An 18,188-nucleotide genomic window follows, 5' to 3' on the forward strand; every position below is an offset into this window, starting at 1 on the left:
TCCTCTAATTTCCCCTCTGCGGCCATTTCGAGGATGCAGAGGCTGTTGGACCTACTGCCCCAGTGGCTGGACCGATGGAGGGTCGCGGTCAACGTGGGGAAGACCGCGGCTATCCTCTTCGGTCCGGTCCGCACAAGAGCCGTCCCAGGACAGCTCAGTCTCCGTGGAGTCAATGTCGAGTTTAGGCCCAGTGTCCGATACCTGGGAGTCAGTATCGACCGGAGTTTGAGGATGACCGCCCACGCCAAGTCGGCGTTGGCGGCCGCCCGCTATGCGAGGTTTCTCCTCCGGCCGGTGTTGGCCTCCAGGTTGCCGACCAGGACTAGACTCGGCATTTACAAGACGTATGTTCGTTCCCGTATCACGTACGCAGCTGCGGCCTGGTATCACCTCATCCCGCAGATCATGCGGGTGAAGTTACAGGCCCAGCAGAATCTGGCTCTTCGCACGATAGTCGGAGCAGGGCGTTACGTCAGAAATGACGTAATCGCCCGGGATCTAGATGTGGAGTCGCTCGAGGAGTTCATTCGGAGGCTAGCTCGTAATATGTACGAGCGGGCTGACGGTGGACCCCACGAGCATCTCCACAATATAGCTCCCTTGCACGCCAGACCACCTGATGGTCAGGCGCTACCAAGGGAGCTACTGGAACCCCCGGCTATGGTAAGATAGTCGGCTTAACCGGAGTGATATGGGAGTGCTCATAATGAGTGCCCCCATGGGACTGAGCTGTCCACACTCTTCATCTCCCCCCACACTGTTGGGGTGCCCCCCTATGGGGACCCATTTCTACCGCCCGTTTGGGTGGACCACTCCCCCTTAAGGGGAGTGATTTACGTCGGTCCCTCCCCGCGACGGTCTTCCCCTTCTGGGGAGCCCTTAGCGGGTGAGCGCTAAACTAGTGCCGCGGCTCCCCCTCTGACTTGTAGAGGTGGGGCCGCGGCATGGGGCCGGTGGCGGGCCCCACGGTGCTGACTGTTGTCCCGCTTTGTATATATTGTAAATAGTAGTAGTTAATAGTTAGTATCGTAGTTTAGTTTTAGTTAGTTATAGTTAGTAGTTAGGAAAAAAAAAAAAAAAAAAAAAAAAAATAAAAAAAAAAAAAAAAAAAAAAAAAAATTAAAAAAAAAATAAAAAAAAAATTCAAGCAGAGGACAGCAGCCGGCGCCGGGGTGACTCCTCCGCGGGCATCACTCCGCCCAACAGAACCAAGCCCATCGTATTATATATAAGTATTTATTATTTTGTCGATGTAGTGCAGCCGTGCGCGCTGCGAACAGCGTACCTCTCCCTACTTCTTCCCGCATCTATACCACCCCTGCCCTATGTGGCAGGGAGCTTCGTCCCGGGCAGTGGGGTTTGCCCCGAGGCCCGTTCCATGCCCCCGTGAGGGGGTATGACGACCCTTCTTCTTCTCCTACTGCTACTGTTAACCTCGAACACTAAATTCAGGTCTTCAGTTGACCTTGAGGTCTTTTCGAGGCTTGGACCTCTTCACAGTGACGTATGAGACCAGTTACAAAAGCCCGTTTTTTGATATACCCATACCCATAGAAATGTGAACCCAGCTGAGCCACACCGAGCCAAAGACGCGGTGCTTACTCTCGTACCAGAGGACAGACGCGAATGGGGATTTTTAAGCCGCATAACGATGTCAATGTCTTAAAGTTATGCTAGAGCATTCATGGATCATTTGGGGTTGGGCCTTGCGATGCTTGGAATACTGGCCACAGTTCCCTAAAAGCTATGTCCAATCATGTTCATAGGTGAAGATCACCTTTAACTTCAAAACTACTTGCTCAAATCGGTGCACTCAATATCACGGCTCGGTCGAGGTTCAATGACACAACCGGTCGAGCAGATGTACTGTTATGGATCAAAGAGCCGGCTATTTTCGTTTCAAAGGATTTGAAGCATCGTGAAGCACTTTCAAATGAAAATTTTATTATAGATGATATCCATTGCACGTCGCGGAGGTCACAAAGTGATGGACACGACGACCGCTTTAGTTGAATCGATAGGCAAGTTTGTGTGCGTGAAACAAAAAACTAACAAAACATGAGAATGTCTAACAGATTTGTATGTTTTTGCCTGTGATCTTTACAACGAATACCCAAATGTTTAATGACGAATCTTTAACTGCTTGGGGCAAATTGCAAAATAATTTGTATAACATACTTTTTTTAGGCAGCGGTTTGGCTTTGCCCCTGGCATTGCTGAAGTCCATGGGCGACGGTAACCACTCACCATCAGGTGGGCCGTATGCTCGTCCGCCTACAAGGGCCATAAAAAAAAACATACAACATTTTTTATTTATCGCTTAAATGGGTGGACAGGCTCACAGCTGGTGTTAAGTGGTTACTGGAGCCCATAGATACCTACAACGTAAATGCCGTCACCCATCTTGAGATATAAGTTCTAAGATCTCGGTATAGCTACAACGGGTGCCTCACTCTTCAAACCGAAACGCATTACTTTTTCACGGCAGAAATAGGCAGCGTGGTGGTACCTACCCGCGCGGGCTCACAAGAGGTCCTACCACCAGTAAACCATACCTTTTACCTTTTCACCATACATTTTAGTGCTGCTAAAGGTATTTTTTGCTAACATTCCATAATACAAAAAAAATACGAAAGTAACTATGTGTTTATACGATCTTACCATAGACACTGCTGCAGCTCTGTACTGATCTACAGATATTCTGGTATAGTCACAGATACAAACATATCTGATCTACATCAAACCGAGAATCATATACTATTTTACTATAAAACAATCTTCTGCACCTCTGTAACTGATCCCTATTTTTTTTTTTTTTGTTCAGGAGGAAATCGCGGGACTTCCACCATCCCTAGGGATGGAGGGCGGGCATGTCGGAGTCGAACTGACTAAAACCTCCTGTCGCTCAACAACTCACGTCCGAACCTCGCATGAGACAGAACTCATGAAAAGGCAAAGGGGGGGAAAGTGAAGCGTTTAGTGCGGAGCACATCTCTTCCATCACCCTCCCCCTCGAGACGCCGGACTGGCGGTCGTCGGCGCCACGACCACCAGCCCTCTCGGTCGGCAGGCTATTTACCGCCTAGATGGCGCCGGTTAGAGTGAGTTATCCTACGGAATACACCGCTGGGTCAGAACCAGCGTGGGTGGAGGATAGCCGGCCTTCCGTCACCCGGATGCGCTTGCATAAAACGCGTACAGAGCAACTTGCACGTCGTCTTCTTAGGCCCCCTTCGCTGGTTCCCAGACCAACATCTGAGAGGGACCCGAAACACTTAGAGGGCCAGGGCTTGGGCGAGGTCTGCCTCCCTGGCCCCCGCTCGACGGCGGCGGGCTTGTGCGTCTCTCACGCGCCCCGCCGCCTCCTCCTGCGAGATGGTGCACTCGCAGAAGTCGAGCATCGCCTTCCACGACTCGTCGTCGCCGAGCATCGATGCCACAACACTCGGCAACGACAAGTCGTTTCCTATTTTTGCAACGAGGCGATGAGCGTGTGCTCCGCCGTGTCCAAGTCGCAACTACAATGGGTAACTGATTCCTAGGCTCTTTTTATACAGTTACAGATCCTTTCAGTCAAACAAGTATCCGGAATGGATGATTTGTTTATGGTTCCAAATTATTTTTTTTCTTTTTCGTTTGTCGGTGTTAGATTGGCACAACTGTTTTCATTTGGCGCGGATTTTGAATTGCATTTCTCTCTCTCTCTCTCTCTCTTTCTCGTTCTCTTGCTCTCTCACTCTCTCTCTCTCTCTGTCATTAACAAGATGTCGCATTACAAGGTAGGTTCGGTTTTGGAGTATCAATTTTTGTGTTATCCTGATGGAAATTGCTATACAATATAATGATTTAATGCTTATAAAACACAATTATAGACATGGATATTTTTATGTAACTTACACTCGTAGTCTAATGTTTTCTGTTAGTTGCTTTAATACGTACATGAATATATTTTCTTAGAACTTATGGTTCATTAAAGAGGGCACTATTTTAATTAACGTATAGTTTTCGTACGAAAACAAAATAAACATTATATTCAGTTCAATAAAACCTGTAGAACGCGCGGCGTTTGATCTGCCCAGATGTTTATCAATAAGCCGGCCTCGCCGAGACGTTAATTATATTCTCGGGGCGATCATTTTATTCGTTCAAGCCGTAAATCAGAACGCTGAAGGACGTCACATAGTTACACTAATAATAAACCGAATGATTACGTTGTCGTGAATTAATAATCGAATTAAAAAACTCGATGTCGAATCTATCTCTTAGGTTTATGGCGTTTCCTTTTAGATTTCGCCAATGTCAAGTGTCAAGTGTAGGTATATAATACTCTGCTTTCTATGGCGGGTTTCGTGAACGAGCAAGGTCACAGATAGTCACTAATGCCGGCCACTCAAAGGGGCCGTCAAACATTCATTCGCAAACCTAGCGGCTGTGCAAATGGGTTCGGTACTCAATTTGCGAACCCGTTTGCGCTTCCTCTACGAATGATGATGGGTGGACGAGCTCACAGCCCACCTGGTGTTAAGTGGTTACTGGAGCCCACAGACATCCACAACGTAAATGCGCCACCCACCTTGAGATAGAAGTTCTAAGGTCTCAGTATAGTTGCAACGGCTGCCCCACCCTTCAAACCCAAACGCATTACTGCTTCACGGCAGAAATAGGCAGGGCGGTGGTACCTACCCGCGCGGACTCACAAGAGGTCCTAACACCAGTATTAAATATTTGAATCAAATTGGGTCAGTTTCTAATGTTGTATTTTTGTTCCGTCAAACAATTATAACCCATGATCTCAGATATAGTTTATGGTCGTACTGTAGGTTGTTTCGATAAGTAATAAATTTTATTTAGTAAAATCATCCCACTCACTTGTTTATTTATAATAATTACTAGCTGACCCGGCAGACTTCGTAGTGCCTCAATCGATAAACAAAAGACCTAAACTTTTATATAAAATAAACTTAAAACAAACAAAAGAAATCCGTCCGACGGGGGACACATCAAAGGAAAAACAAAATTGTTATTTTTATTTAATTCCGAGCATTTTCATTTTTATTTACCCTTTAAACCTTCTCTGGACTTCCACAAATAAATTCAAGACCAAAATTAGCCAAATCGGTCCAGCTGCTCTCGAGTTTTAGCGAGACTAACGAACAGCAATTCCTTTTTTATATATAGACTTTATAATCTTATGGTGTCCTATCTGTGCCAACGAGAATGGACTCGGGCTTTGAACGTCTACCTCACATCTACATTTGACACACGACATAGAATTTTTACTTCAAGAGTATTACAATATAATCTATATCTAAAAACACTAAATCTAAATACATATAACAGCAATTCATTTTTAAACGGCCGTCTGGTGTAGTGGTAAGTGACATGGTCACTACACAAGGGGGTCGCGGGTTCGAATCCCGCCAAGGGAAGATATTTGTATGATAAATATAAATGTCTTTTCCAGGGTTATGGGTGTATATTAAATATATGTATGTGTATTATAAAAATCTTACATTTATTTCCGTTATCTGGTACCTGTAACACAAGCTCTTTACGAACTTATCACGGGACCAGTTATCGTGGCGTGACTGTTAGTAAATATTTATTTATTTATTTATATATATAGATTAAGAAGAAATCATTAATAAAACAAGTAAATCGACTATTACCTCTTTCCGTCTATTCGGGCTGTGACTGCGTTGAATAAGCCTAACCAAAAGTATGTAAGACACTACCACAATTTTATTTCCAGACCTGAATTACCAACTCCCAATTTCTAAACTTTAAAAACAAACGCGTCATCGTAAGCTCTGAGAGTGTTTTGTGAATTAACAACAACAATGAAGCGTTACATTTTAAATTCAATATTTAAATTTTTATATAAATTTATAAATAAATATAAATTTAAATGAATATAATTTCTTTTTTCATTTAAATTTTAAATTCAAAACATCGTACCCATCCACAAATTGTTAACAAAAAGGCATGTTGCGTGAAAAGTAGTTTGTCGCTATAAAAAACATTCGTATATGGTTTGAAAGTTAGATTTTTATAGCAATTCATATTTATATTTGTGGTGGTAGGACCTCTTGTGAGTCCGCACGGGTAGGTACCACCACCCCGCCTATTTCTGCCGTGAAGCAGTAATGCGTTTCGGTTTGAAGGGTGGGGCAGCCGTTGTAACTATACTGAGACTTTAGAACTTATATCTCAAGGTGTGTGGCGCATTTAGGTTGTAGATGTCTATGGGCTCCAGTAACCACTTAACACCAGGTGGGCTGTGAGCTCGTCCACACATCTAAGCAATAAAAAAAAAACGAGCTAACTGCCCTTCTAAAACTAAGTCTACCGGAGTCCATCACAAGGAGAATGCTGCTACAGTCTAACATGACCACACTTGGCTTACTGCAGAACAAATGTATCTTCCAAAACGTAGCCCTTAAATGTTTCGTGACAAAAATAATCAAGATGGTGGACCTAACCAAAAAATGTAATTTATGAAAAGTCTTATCCATAATTTACCGGGTGTCCGCAGTAAAAATGCTAAGACGGTCATAAAACCGCTTTGGTCACATATTAATATGTACACATGTACATACAGGTCGTGACTTCGATGTCCTCAAAGAAAACATATATTTATAAGACAATTGCTTTATAACAATAAAAACTATATTAAAAACTGGAACAGTAGTTTGTTTGTTGACAACAAAAACAAACAAAAGTTTTATAGTTCTTACAGTTTATCTGGTGCTTTTTAAGGTCCTAAGATTATTTCCGACATTTCAAATGTTTTACATATTTCGCGGTCACGGACAACTAGGAGTTGTTTAGACTTTAGACTTCAGAAGTTCATATATTTGAAATGCAACTTTTCTGTTTGGTTCTGGGTGAAATAAAACGGAAAAATTCTAGAAATACTTTTATGAAAAACAGATGGTGGCACAATACAATATAGCCACGGAAACGTCGGGAATAATGATATACGACAATAAAAATCGTGTGATTCAATCGCAAAAGTAGATTTAAAAGCGAAAACTGTAAGGACAGACCGCTGAAAATTTCTTATAACAGTTTTTGTACTGACCATCCTGGTTTGGTTATCGGGCGATAGTAATAAAATTATTGTATTGTAAGAGATCTTTGATGAGGGGGAGGGTGATGGGAGAGATGTGCTCCGCACTAAACGCTTCGCTTTCCCTCCTTTGCCTTTTCATGGGTTCTGTCTCATGCGAGGTTTGGACGTGGGTTGTTGAGCGACAGGAGGTTTTAGTTAGTTCGACTCCGACATGCCCCGCCCTTCATCCCCGGTGAGGACGGAAGTCCGGCGATTTCCTCATGACCAAAAAAAAAAAGGAGATCTTTGATACGGGCCGCTAATTATCATATTGTTCGTTTAACTAGAAAATTTTAACGTTCATAAGGATTACGTTCGAGAATTCCATCGCGTGGACACGTGGTAGAATGTGGTGGGAATGTTGAAGACGCGGCAAAGGTTCATCTGGTAGAAAGTGTAATTTGACGATAACCATCTATGCTCTAAAAGCGAATGAGTCCATTTTTTTCCCTGCTTATGCTGATAGCCTTGAGAGGCTATTTCAGCTTCACCCCAACATGTAGGTGAGCTCACGGGGCTCAAACCGGAGTGTTGCTAACACTGAACCTAGCAAGAGCCGTACTTCGCAGAATCTACCACCGGATCGGAAACGCGACCCACTTAGAGGAGATCCGGCGAGAAACTCAGTGGGCTGTGTCTATGGGTTAATTCGCTCGTCGAGCCCTTCGTCGCAAGCGACGGGTTCGATGAGGACGGTGACTGGGGAATCCACAACTCATGTGATGTTACACGGTTATTGGAACCCATAAATATCAAGTATACGTATCGCCCATGAGCAAGGATGATCATATTTTTTAAGGGATTTTATGACCTGGTAACTAAGACCTTTAGGTCAAGTCTTATAATGTTATTTTTATGAAAAATGATAATATGAAGTGAAATGAAATTAAATTAAATGAGATAATAAATGATATGGGATGAAATATAATCTCAGTAAAATGGTGGTCATTTACTGAGATTTTTTCAGTGGACTTTTTGGAGGATCTCGAGAAATTACGTCCAGCCGCTTTGTTTCATTTTCCCGCATTTGTGCACTTTCAGTGATATTAAACATTTAATAAACCACCGTTATTAGACATTTAAACCTGAAGAAACACTAAATACACAAAAAAAAACAAATCACACAACTTCACTCCTCGCGTTCCCGCCAAAAAATCGCAAGGTTGATCAGTGGAAGGTCGTCGGTGAATGCGAGCTGAGCACAACCGGGTTTTATGGCGACAGGAAGCTGATGATGACACGCACAAAAATAATTTAAATTCTAATTGAATATGCAATTTCGAAAAGGGCACATCTCTGAAAATGTAAAATGTTCAGGAAATGAAAAAAAAAACTGATTATTTTCTAAAGCAGTGTAAAATTTAAAATATTAACTTTTGAGCTATATTTTAGTGTTAATTAGCAATTGAAAATTACTGGAATTATTATAAAATCGGTGAAGGTAAGCTTCAAAACTACGTGTATATGAAAAAGCGTATTTGACAAAATATGCGACATGTGCCCTTTTCGAAATTGCATATTCAATTAAAACACAGACAGAGCCACAGCTCTGTATTAGTCTCCAATCGTTTTTTTTTGTCGACATTAAGGCTTTTAATGACTCAATTGTTTTAGTTTAGATGTTACATTGTTCTGACATAGGGAATGATTGTTTACACCGTTATGGTATTTTGGATTGTTCATTCTAAATAGGTTAACATAGAATTAAAAAAGAAATACAAAATATGGAGTCGCCATACGCCGAAAATGGCGTCAAACTTAAAAGTATCTGTTGTTGATTTTTTTTTTTTATTGCTTAGATGTGTGGATGAGCTCACAGCCCACCTGGTGTTAAGTGGTTACTGGGGCCCATAGACATCTACAACGTAAATGCGCCACACACCTTGAGATATAGTTCTAAGGTCGCAGTATAGTCACAACGGCTGCCCCACCCTTCAAACCGAAACGCATTACTGCTTCACGGCAGAAATAGGCGAGACGGTGGTACCTACCCGTGCGGACTCACCAGAGGTCCTACCACCAGTAACAAGAGGTCCTACCACCAGTAGACAGTTGATCCAGGAAGAACGCTTAAAAAAAATTCGGTTAGACAATCTGTTTTTGTATTAAATAACAATAATTAAATATGTATAAATTACCTCCGGTTTGAACAATAAAAAGAATCAATGTCGGAATGTTGTGAATAAATTATCGTATATGCTAATTTCATTCTTAGAATAATAAAATATTTATATATGGGTATTTCTTACTATTTAATAAGCCCAGCGACATTTTTATTCATAGATTTAGGTTTTTTTCTTTTTTCAATTGTATACATGGATGATGTAATTATGTCATGGATATACCAGGTTTTAAGTGCTTGTCAGAGTCCATAGCCATCGTAATATGAATGCCGCACCCACTTTGAAACATTAGGTCGAGTTTATTTATTTATTTTTTATTGCTTAGATGGTTGGACGAGCTCAGAGCCCACCTGGTGCTAAGTGGTTACTGGAGTTCATAGACATCTACAACTTAAAAGCCGCCACTCACCTTGAGATACGAGTTCTAAAGTTTCAGTATAGTTACAACGGCTGTCTCACCCTTCCAACCGAAACGCATTACTGCTTCACGACATAAATGCTTTTACTGGCTTTTACTGGTGGTAGGACCTCTTGTGAGTCCGCACGGGTAGGTACCACCACCCCGCCTATATCTGCCGTGAAGCAGTAATGCGTTTCGGTTTGAAGGGTGGGGCAGCCGTTGTAACCATACTGAGACCTTAGAATTTATATCTCAAGGTGGGTGGCGCATTTACGTCGTAGATGTCTATGGGCTCCAGTAACCACTTAATACCAGGTGGGCTGTGAGCTCGTCCACCCAACAAAGCAATAAAAAAAAAAAAAATGTGTGCGTGTACTAGTGTACACACGTAAGAAGTGAAACTTGTTTATGGCCTTATTTTTCGAAAAATGATCTACATGCAACTTTCTAGAAATTGGTTAAATAAAGTTAAATTAGATAAAGTTTAAACAAAAGGATTTTATTATCATAGACATGAATACAAAAAAGTTAAATTAGATAAAGTTTAAACAAAAGGATTTTATTATCATAGACATGAATACAAAACAGATGGCGCGTAACGGAAAAAAGTGACGCGTAACCGAAAAATGTGACGGTAAATTTTTTTCCAACGCCGATAAGGAAGTTTCACTTCAAAAAGTCAGGGCGGTGGTATGTACCTACCCGTGCGGACTCACAAGAGGTCCTACCACCAATAATTACGCCAATTATAATTTTGCGGGTTTGATTTTTATTACACATTGTTATTCGTTCACCGTGGAAGACAATCGTGAACATTTCGCCAATCGTCAATCGTGAGTACGTATTTCATTAAAGAAATTGGCATCCGCCTGCGATATTCGAACACCGGTGCATCGCTCAACACGAATGCACCGGACGTTTTATCCGTTAGGCCACGACGACTTCTTTTAACTAATACTACCTTCGTACCACTACCGTCGTAACGTTAGCAGACCACCAATGTAGTGGACAGAGAACTATGATCTTAGTGCGAGCTTTTTAGCTTTACGATCGCGTAAAAGTTAATTCAAATTTGTATAGAGTCGGAACAGCGTCTCTTCGGTTGCCGCTAGGGAAGCTTTTGCAACTCCATACAAATTTGAGTTAGCTTTTAAGCGATCGAGAAGTTAAAAAGCTCGCACTAAGCACACTGATTAATATAGCTTTGTAAGAACTGGATGCGACAGGCAAGCGATCGAAAAGAATGGGTTGAAAAAGAATAAGAAAAAAATGCATTAGTAATTTCCCACGAATACCCTTCGCTTTCATAACCAGTCCAACCCTGTCCACTTTACGGGTCAATCTGTGATTTGACCTGACCCGATCGCTACCAAACTTCACTACAAAAGTTTCCTTTTTTTTTAATGCCCTTGTTGGCAGACCAGCACGTACCTGATGGTGAGCCAAGCCGCTGCCTACCGCTTAATACTTTCCACAAGCCTCGTTTGAAGAAGGACATGTCATAGCGCTCGGGAAACACCGCGGGGGGGAGCTCATTCCATAGCCGGATGGTGCGTGGCATAAAAGACCTCTGGAAACGCACTGTCGATGACCTCAATGGCTCCAGGTACTATGGATGAACTAGCGTAACTTACTGAAATAACCGTCGAAAACGATCCAACCATTTCGGAGTCTAAGAAACAAACACGCGTCTAGTTTTTACACATAGATATTGTATTTTATATACATATTGTATACAGATAGGATAATCTCTGAAAATAACGTGGTTGTGTGTGTGTGTGTGTGTGTATCCTTATGTTTTCTTTGTTTATTTTGTTCAAATCGAAACCTGCATAATGTTTTCCCCCAGACTCTAACATCTAGAAAATTCCGGAACAAACATCACTACTTGGCCATGTCATATTGTTCTCTGAATAATTGCGATTCGTGAATAAGTACAATTTTACATAATATTAAATTTAATAGTTCTATGTATAAGGAGGCCCTTCGCGATAACCTCCGACCTCCGAATCAAAACATGTCTTCAAAGCGAACCTTGCCTATGCATTAGGAAAAAAATATAGTAACTATACGCTAGCATTGATCATAAATAATGTCTGTGTTTTCTTGTTATTTTCTAGATACCACAATCCAAGTTTGTGTTTCTTTACAATTTATGAATTCAAAGAAAAACTTTATATAATAAGACAGTAGTTTGATTTGTCTGTACATTGAAGAAAAGGAAACAACAAAATGAGAATAAGCAACAATATGAGGTCTTCACTAAAATACTTTTGTACCCCGCCGATTATCACTGCGACGATATATGTGGCCGGTCATATTCTCTGTCGCAAATGCGATCACAATAAATGCTGCTAACTAATTTCCGCTCAATACCTTTATCGTGTAAGACCCACATTGGAAATGACGGTAGTGAATATTGGTTCTAATCTGAGTTATTAAGATTCTACTTCTTCTTTGTGGTTCTCTCATTACTGAGGATCGCGACCATATATCTACAAGCATTTCTAGGAATATCGGTCCTCTGCGAGGTAGACCACTTGTTGGATGCTGCCTCCAACTGTCCTCCTTATAGGGTCCGACCAATTCGTTGATGGCTGGTTGATTTGTCAGTGGCTCGTGCCATCTGTACCAAGAATGAGAAAAGAATGATACTATATTCAAGCAGATAAAACACATAGAACTCTTCGTTCGCAATTTTGAATTATCTGTCGATCTGTTACAAGTGTGTCAACAATTTAATCCGTCCTCCGACTTCCATATTGATTGCCAAGTGAATCTATACTAATATATAAATCTACAGTGGTTTTTACGGATGTTCCGTTATAACTACTGAATCATGCATCCGATTGACTTGAAACTTGGAATTCATGTAGAAAATACATGTACTTAATGGATAGGCTAATATATTTATATGAGTGTTGGACTCCCTACACCTGTTGCGGGGGCGTTAATGGTGAGAATCTTTGTGGGGGTGAGAAATAATAATGTTAATTTTAAATGCCCAGCGAAGCGGACGGGTACAGCTAGTTATTATTATATTATCAAACATAATTCATTATGGAATTACTGTCGCTATCGCGCTCCGGTTAAGCATTACCTTCGAACGTCAAATCTATCGCGATTATTTGTGATGGATGTTAGTTTGATGAAATAGCAATTGTTGAAGTTTATTTTAAAATATCAACGAAGCGATACATCTTCCTAATTTCGATGTGGTATGAGTTCTTGAACGGCATCCCTAGCTTCCATCCTGCCTTGACTTAAAGTTGATTATGGCGTAACAACGTATCAAGGTAACCGCGTTGCCGTTTATCATCGGTTTTTCTCGAAGAAATCAAAACTTGCAAATTCAAAATATGAATTTTGCGAAAAAAGAAAAATTCCCGTTTTTTTTTATTTTCAAGAAAATTTTACGAGTTGGCCTCATGGTAAGATAATCTAGGAAGGGTCTTGGGGATCCGTCTAAGTGTTTGAAGAATGAAAAGAGGGTTTAAGCGCTTATTAAACAAAAACGGGAGGTCATTGCAGCGCCAGGTGATGGATTCGTGGTAAAAATATTACTCACGCACTGTAGACGGTGGACTGGCGCAGTGGGTGATGTCTATGGGTTTTGTTAACCACTAAGACTGGACAGCCTGGGAGTTCGTTCACCCACCCATGCGATCTATATATTACTTCAGAAATGCTATGATTCTAACACAAAAGTATTTATTCGTGATAACACCACGACCTCTGTATTACGGATTGCGTAATACGACTGTGCCTATCATTCTGAGGGAATGAGCCAGGGGGAGGGTGATGGGAGAGATGTGCTCCGCACTAAACGCTTCACTCTCCACCCTTTTGCCTTTTCATGGGTTCTGTCTCATGCGAGGTTCGGACGCGGGTTGTTGAGCGACAGGAGGTTTTAGTCAGTTCGACTCCAACGTGCCCCGCCCTCCGTCCCCAGGGGAGGGCGGAAGTCCGGCGATTTCATAGAGGGTTTTAAAATTGTAACTAACGACAATACTTTGTTCTAATCACATTATTCACACATTTTACTGGTGGTAGGATTCTTGTGAGTCCGCACGGGTACGTACCACAACCCTGCCTATTTCTGCCGTGAAGCAGTAATGCGTTTCGGTTTGAAGGGTGGGGCAGCCGTTGTAACTATACTGAGACCTTAGAACTTATATCTTAAGGTGGGTGGCGGCATTTACCTTGTAGATGTCTAGATATGGGCTCCAGTAACCACTTAACACCAGGTGGGATGTGAGCTCGTCCACCCATCTAAGCAATAAAAAAAAACATAATTAATCGCGTTATGCTTTATGTCTTCTACCGTTTTAAAATTGGTGCTACGAAGTGGTCATTTAAGTTTAGGATTAAAACAGAAAGGTGGTGCTCGATGGTATTTGTTGAGTTTTTGGTAAAAAAATATGTTTCGATGAGCTTGCATGAAGGCGCAGTCGTGGTTTAATATCCAAGAACCTTCTTTCTACAAAGCTTTTTTTTTATTGCTTAGATGAGTGGACGAGCTCACAGCCCACCTGGTGTTAAGTGGTTACTGAAGTCCATAGACATCCACAACGTAGCTGCGCCACCCACCTTGAGAATAAGTTCTAAGGTCTCAAGTATAGTTACAACGGCTGCCCCACCCTTCAAACCGAAACGCGTTACTGCTTCACGGCAGAAATAGGCAGAGTGGTGGTACCCACCCGCGCGGACTCACAAGAGGTCCTACCACCAGTAAAAAGCTGACTTTTTCCGTCGAATTTGCTCTCTTAAATGCAGCACAACTCTTAGATAATATTATTTCTTTAGCGCTTGACCTTTCGGCAAGAATTTTGAGTGTACAACAAACACTGCGATGGTCAAAGAAAACAATCAACATGACTTTTGATCGACTTTGGCACGGTTTTTTTGATTTCGGTTCAAATGGAAGGCGCCACTCCGAGAATTGTGCATATAAATAAAACCAGCAATGTATTTAATCGAAATGACAGATGTATGTAACTTTCGCGCCAAAATTGAAAACAGTAGTGCCAATCTAAGAACAACGAAAAATAAAATGAATTTGGAACCATTAATTCCAGAAACTTTGTTTTTCTGAATGTTTTTTTTTTTTTTTTTATAGATACTAAGAGGCAAACGAGCAAGACGGGTCACCTGATGGTAAGTGATTCACCGCCGCCCACGGTATATTTATGTGGACCATAACGCTAGTTACCAGACAAACATCGATTTCTTGAATCAATTGGTACGCCACCTTTAGCCCATTATTGATTCTGTTACGACAGAATCTTCCCGACAGTGACAAATACCAGTGCTCCAAGTTTCATTACAATGGCATGAACTGATTAGGAGTATTTAGAGAAAAGACATTTCTCTTTCTTTTTCTCCACCTTATCCCACTATGTGGGGTCGGCACATTTAGAGAAAAGACATAATCTATACTAATATTATAAAGAGGAAAGATTTGTTTGTTTGTTTGTTTCGAATAGGCTCCGAAACTACTGGACCGATTTGAAAAATTCTTTTTCCATTAGAAGCCGACATTGTCCCTGATGAACATAGGCTACCTTTTTAAAAAAAAATATTTTTTTTTTTTTTGTTTCATGTGTGTTTTAATGTTTCCGAAGCGAAGCGAGGGCGGGTCGCTATCCATAATAATATCGTTATTACATGCGATTTAATATATACTAGGGTAGAATTTATTTAATTTTTTTTTCCTTGCTATCGTTACTTTCTTCTGTACCATTGATCGGAACCCCTTCTCGGGTAAAGGCTCCCTCCAGCTTCTTCCAAACCACTTTGTCCATGGCTTTTTTTCCAATCGCTTCCTGCTATCGCTTTTATATCTTCTATCCACCTTTTTCTAGGGCGCCCTCTTCTTCTTTTTCCTCTTGGTCCTTTCCACATAGCTGTCTGTAATGTCCATCTTTTGTCTGTTTTGCTATATGTCCTGCCCACTGCCATTTCTGTTTTAAGGCATATTGTAAGACATACAAAAAGACTTGTTGAGAAAAGACATACAAAGAAGTAATTCCGTCGGGTTTGAGTCCAGTGAGCTCACCTACTTGTTAGGGTTACGCTGAAATGGCTTCTCAAGGCCATCAGCTTAAGTAGGAAAAAAAAACGTAATAAAATTTCAACTATCGCGCACTGCCTAAGGGAATGTATGAGCTAAACCCGAAAGACCTGAAAATCACAAATACGGTTTTAGAGAACTTGTTTAATCACAACTTATACAATTATTTATAAGAGCGGTATTATATGAATATACCTAACCGCGTATTCTAGGTGGTTAAATCTATCTATATATATAAAAATGAATTGCTGTTCGTTAGTCTCGCTAAAACTCGAGAACGGCTGGACCGATTTGGCTAATTTTGGTCTTGAATTATTTGCGTAAGTCCAGAGAAGGTTTAAAAGGTAGATAAAGGTAAAGGTAGATAAAGGTAGATAAATATGAAAATGCTCGGAATTAAATACAAATGACAATTTTGTTTTTCCTTTGATGTGTCCACCATCGAACGGATTCCTTTTATTTGTTTTAAGTTTATTTTATACAAAACTTTAGGTCTTTTATTTATCGATTGAGGCACTACGAAGTCTGCCGGGTCAGCTAGTAGTGAATAAAATAGAAATCATCTGGTTCCTCAGTCTTCATCTGTACCTACATTACCTTCAAATTACTTATAAATAGGACGTAATATCGATATTCCAAAACTTTTATTTCGGCTCAGAAGTTCATTGCCCTACACGAAAAAGAAATATAATTCCAAGAGGTAAACAGTTCTAATGAACACCGACTGGTGATTGCTCGAACTAGACGCGAAAAAAAGCTGCCTAAAACACGCGTTTTATTTGAAAATAGCTCGGACGGAACATCGGTCGGAGCTCACGGACTCAATGTCTTGCCGGCACTCGACCGCCGTATCTTGTGGCGAGCGCACAGATCGACGTAGCGCTCAGGCATGGCACTCAAACTGCTAATACTCCTCGCGTTCTGCCAAGCGATAACCGCCCTAAAGTACCCGTGCACAAACCACAAAACGATAGCGTTACTAAAACGACCAACTTACGACTTTTCGATCGGAATCCTCCAAAGAGTCGCCGAGGAGACGAATGACAATTTCGTGTTTTCGCCTCTCTCCAACTGGCTGCAGCTGATCGCGCTCTCCGAGGGCGCCAAAGGACGGACTCTGAAGGAACTATGGCGCGTCACCCGATTCCACATGAGGAACTGTTTCAAACGCGAACTAGGGAAGATCATGAGAAACATCGAGACAGATCTGAAATTCGAAACGAAAGAAACAAATGTCATCGTCATCGACAAGCTGATGAATGTGAAACGAAAATTCCTGCGCAACATAAAACAGTTGTACGGAGTTAAAGCTGCACTATTAGATTTCAACAGTCCAGAGAAGTCGGCGATCAAAGCCAACAAAATGATCGAGCAGGCCACGAACGGGAAGATATCCGAAGCCTTTTATTACGACGACTTCCTGAGCACAGTGCTGTTAATGAGTGACGCTAAATACTTCGATTCCTTCTGGAAGAGCCCGTTTAACGCGGCCTACACGAGAATGGAGCCCTTTTATTCAAAAAACGGCTTGAAGATCGGTGAAGTGGCCATGATGAATCAAATAGGCTACTTCAACATTACTTATTTCCCTCTGATCAAAGCTGACGTGCTCGAGCTTCCTCTGTCTGCGGGCCAGTACTCCATGCTGATATTCCTACCCGAAAAAAACACGTGGGTCAAGGAGATATTTTACTCACTGGAAGCGACAAGGTTGACGTCTCTGTTCAATGTTTACAAGAACGAAGGCCTCAAATTAGTCAATGTAAAGCTACCTAAGTTCAAAATTAGCACCGAAATTGAGAATCTACCTGAGTTGCTCGTTGATATGGGCATAGAGAGAATCTTTAGCCCGGATTCGGCTGAGTTTGGGGGCATCAGTGACTACAAAATCTATGCGTCCTTGATGACGCAAATCTGTGAGATTTCCGTGACCGAGAAAGGTGTTAAGGCTCATGGAACCGCCGAGTTCATCATCAGTGGAAATGAGACATTAATGTTTAATGCGAACCGGCCCTTCGCTTATATGATAGTGGAAAGGAAAACTGAATTCATTTTGTTTTCCGGCACGTACGCTGTGCCTTATTCATAAAATTGTCGTGTGGTAAAAATGTACAACTTGTGTGTTAACAACTAAAGTTTATTTTAAAAGTCGTTTATTCCGAACGCTCGGTTTATTTGTATGTTATTGTTGCGTAAATCTAGTGTTGGACTGTAAGTATTATTTTTTTGTTACTATATTATTTATCATCACAAAGTTTTTGTGTTTTTTTTTTATGTGAACTTACAACCTTTCGTACCTAGTGTAGATAAAGAATACTTAAATTTTTTTTATTTAAAAAACAAATGCGTTTTTAAATTAGTTTTCCTCGTAGTATTTCGTTGTTTAGTTTTCTATTTATGACAGAAACATGTGTTACTAATTTTTTAAAAGCTTACTTTTTACACTAATAATTTCACATTCCATTTTAATTTTGCGCC

General features: G+C 41.2%; 1 protein-coding gene across 1 annotated transcript; it reads left to right on the plus strand.

The window, feature by feature from the left end:
- Window positions 1-16,547: 16,547 nt before the first annotated feature.
- Window positions 16,548-17,947, plus strand: serpin-14 (serine protease inhibitor 14). The gene has a single exon (NM_001146234.1). The coding sequence runs from the start codon at window positions 16,600-16,602 to the stop codon at window positions 17,797-17,799; it is 1,200 nt and encodes a 399-aa protein (NP_001139706.1). The 5' UTR covers window positions 16,548-16,599; the 3' UTR covers window positions 17,800-17,947.
- The last annotated feature ends 241 nt before the right edge of the window (window positions 17,948-18,188 follow it).

The sequence above is a fragment of the Bombyx mori genome, chromosome 28 (genome assembly GCF_030269925.1).
Source record: "Bombyx mori chromosome 28, ASM3026992v2".
Lineage (NCBI taxonomy): Eukaryota > Metazoa > Arthropoda > Insecta > Lepidoptera > Bombycidae > Bombyx > Bombyx mori.

Bases quoted from the DNA above. Each gene is read 5' to 3' on its own strand.
- serpin-14 (NM_001146234.1), top strand. From the start codon at position 16,600: ATGGCACTCAAACTGCTAATACTCCTCGCGTTCTGCCAAGCGATAACC.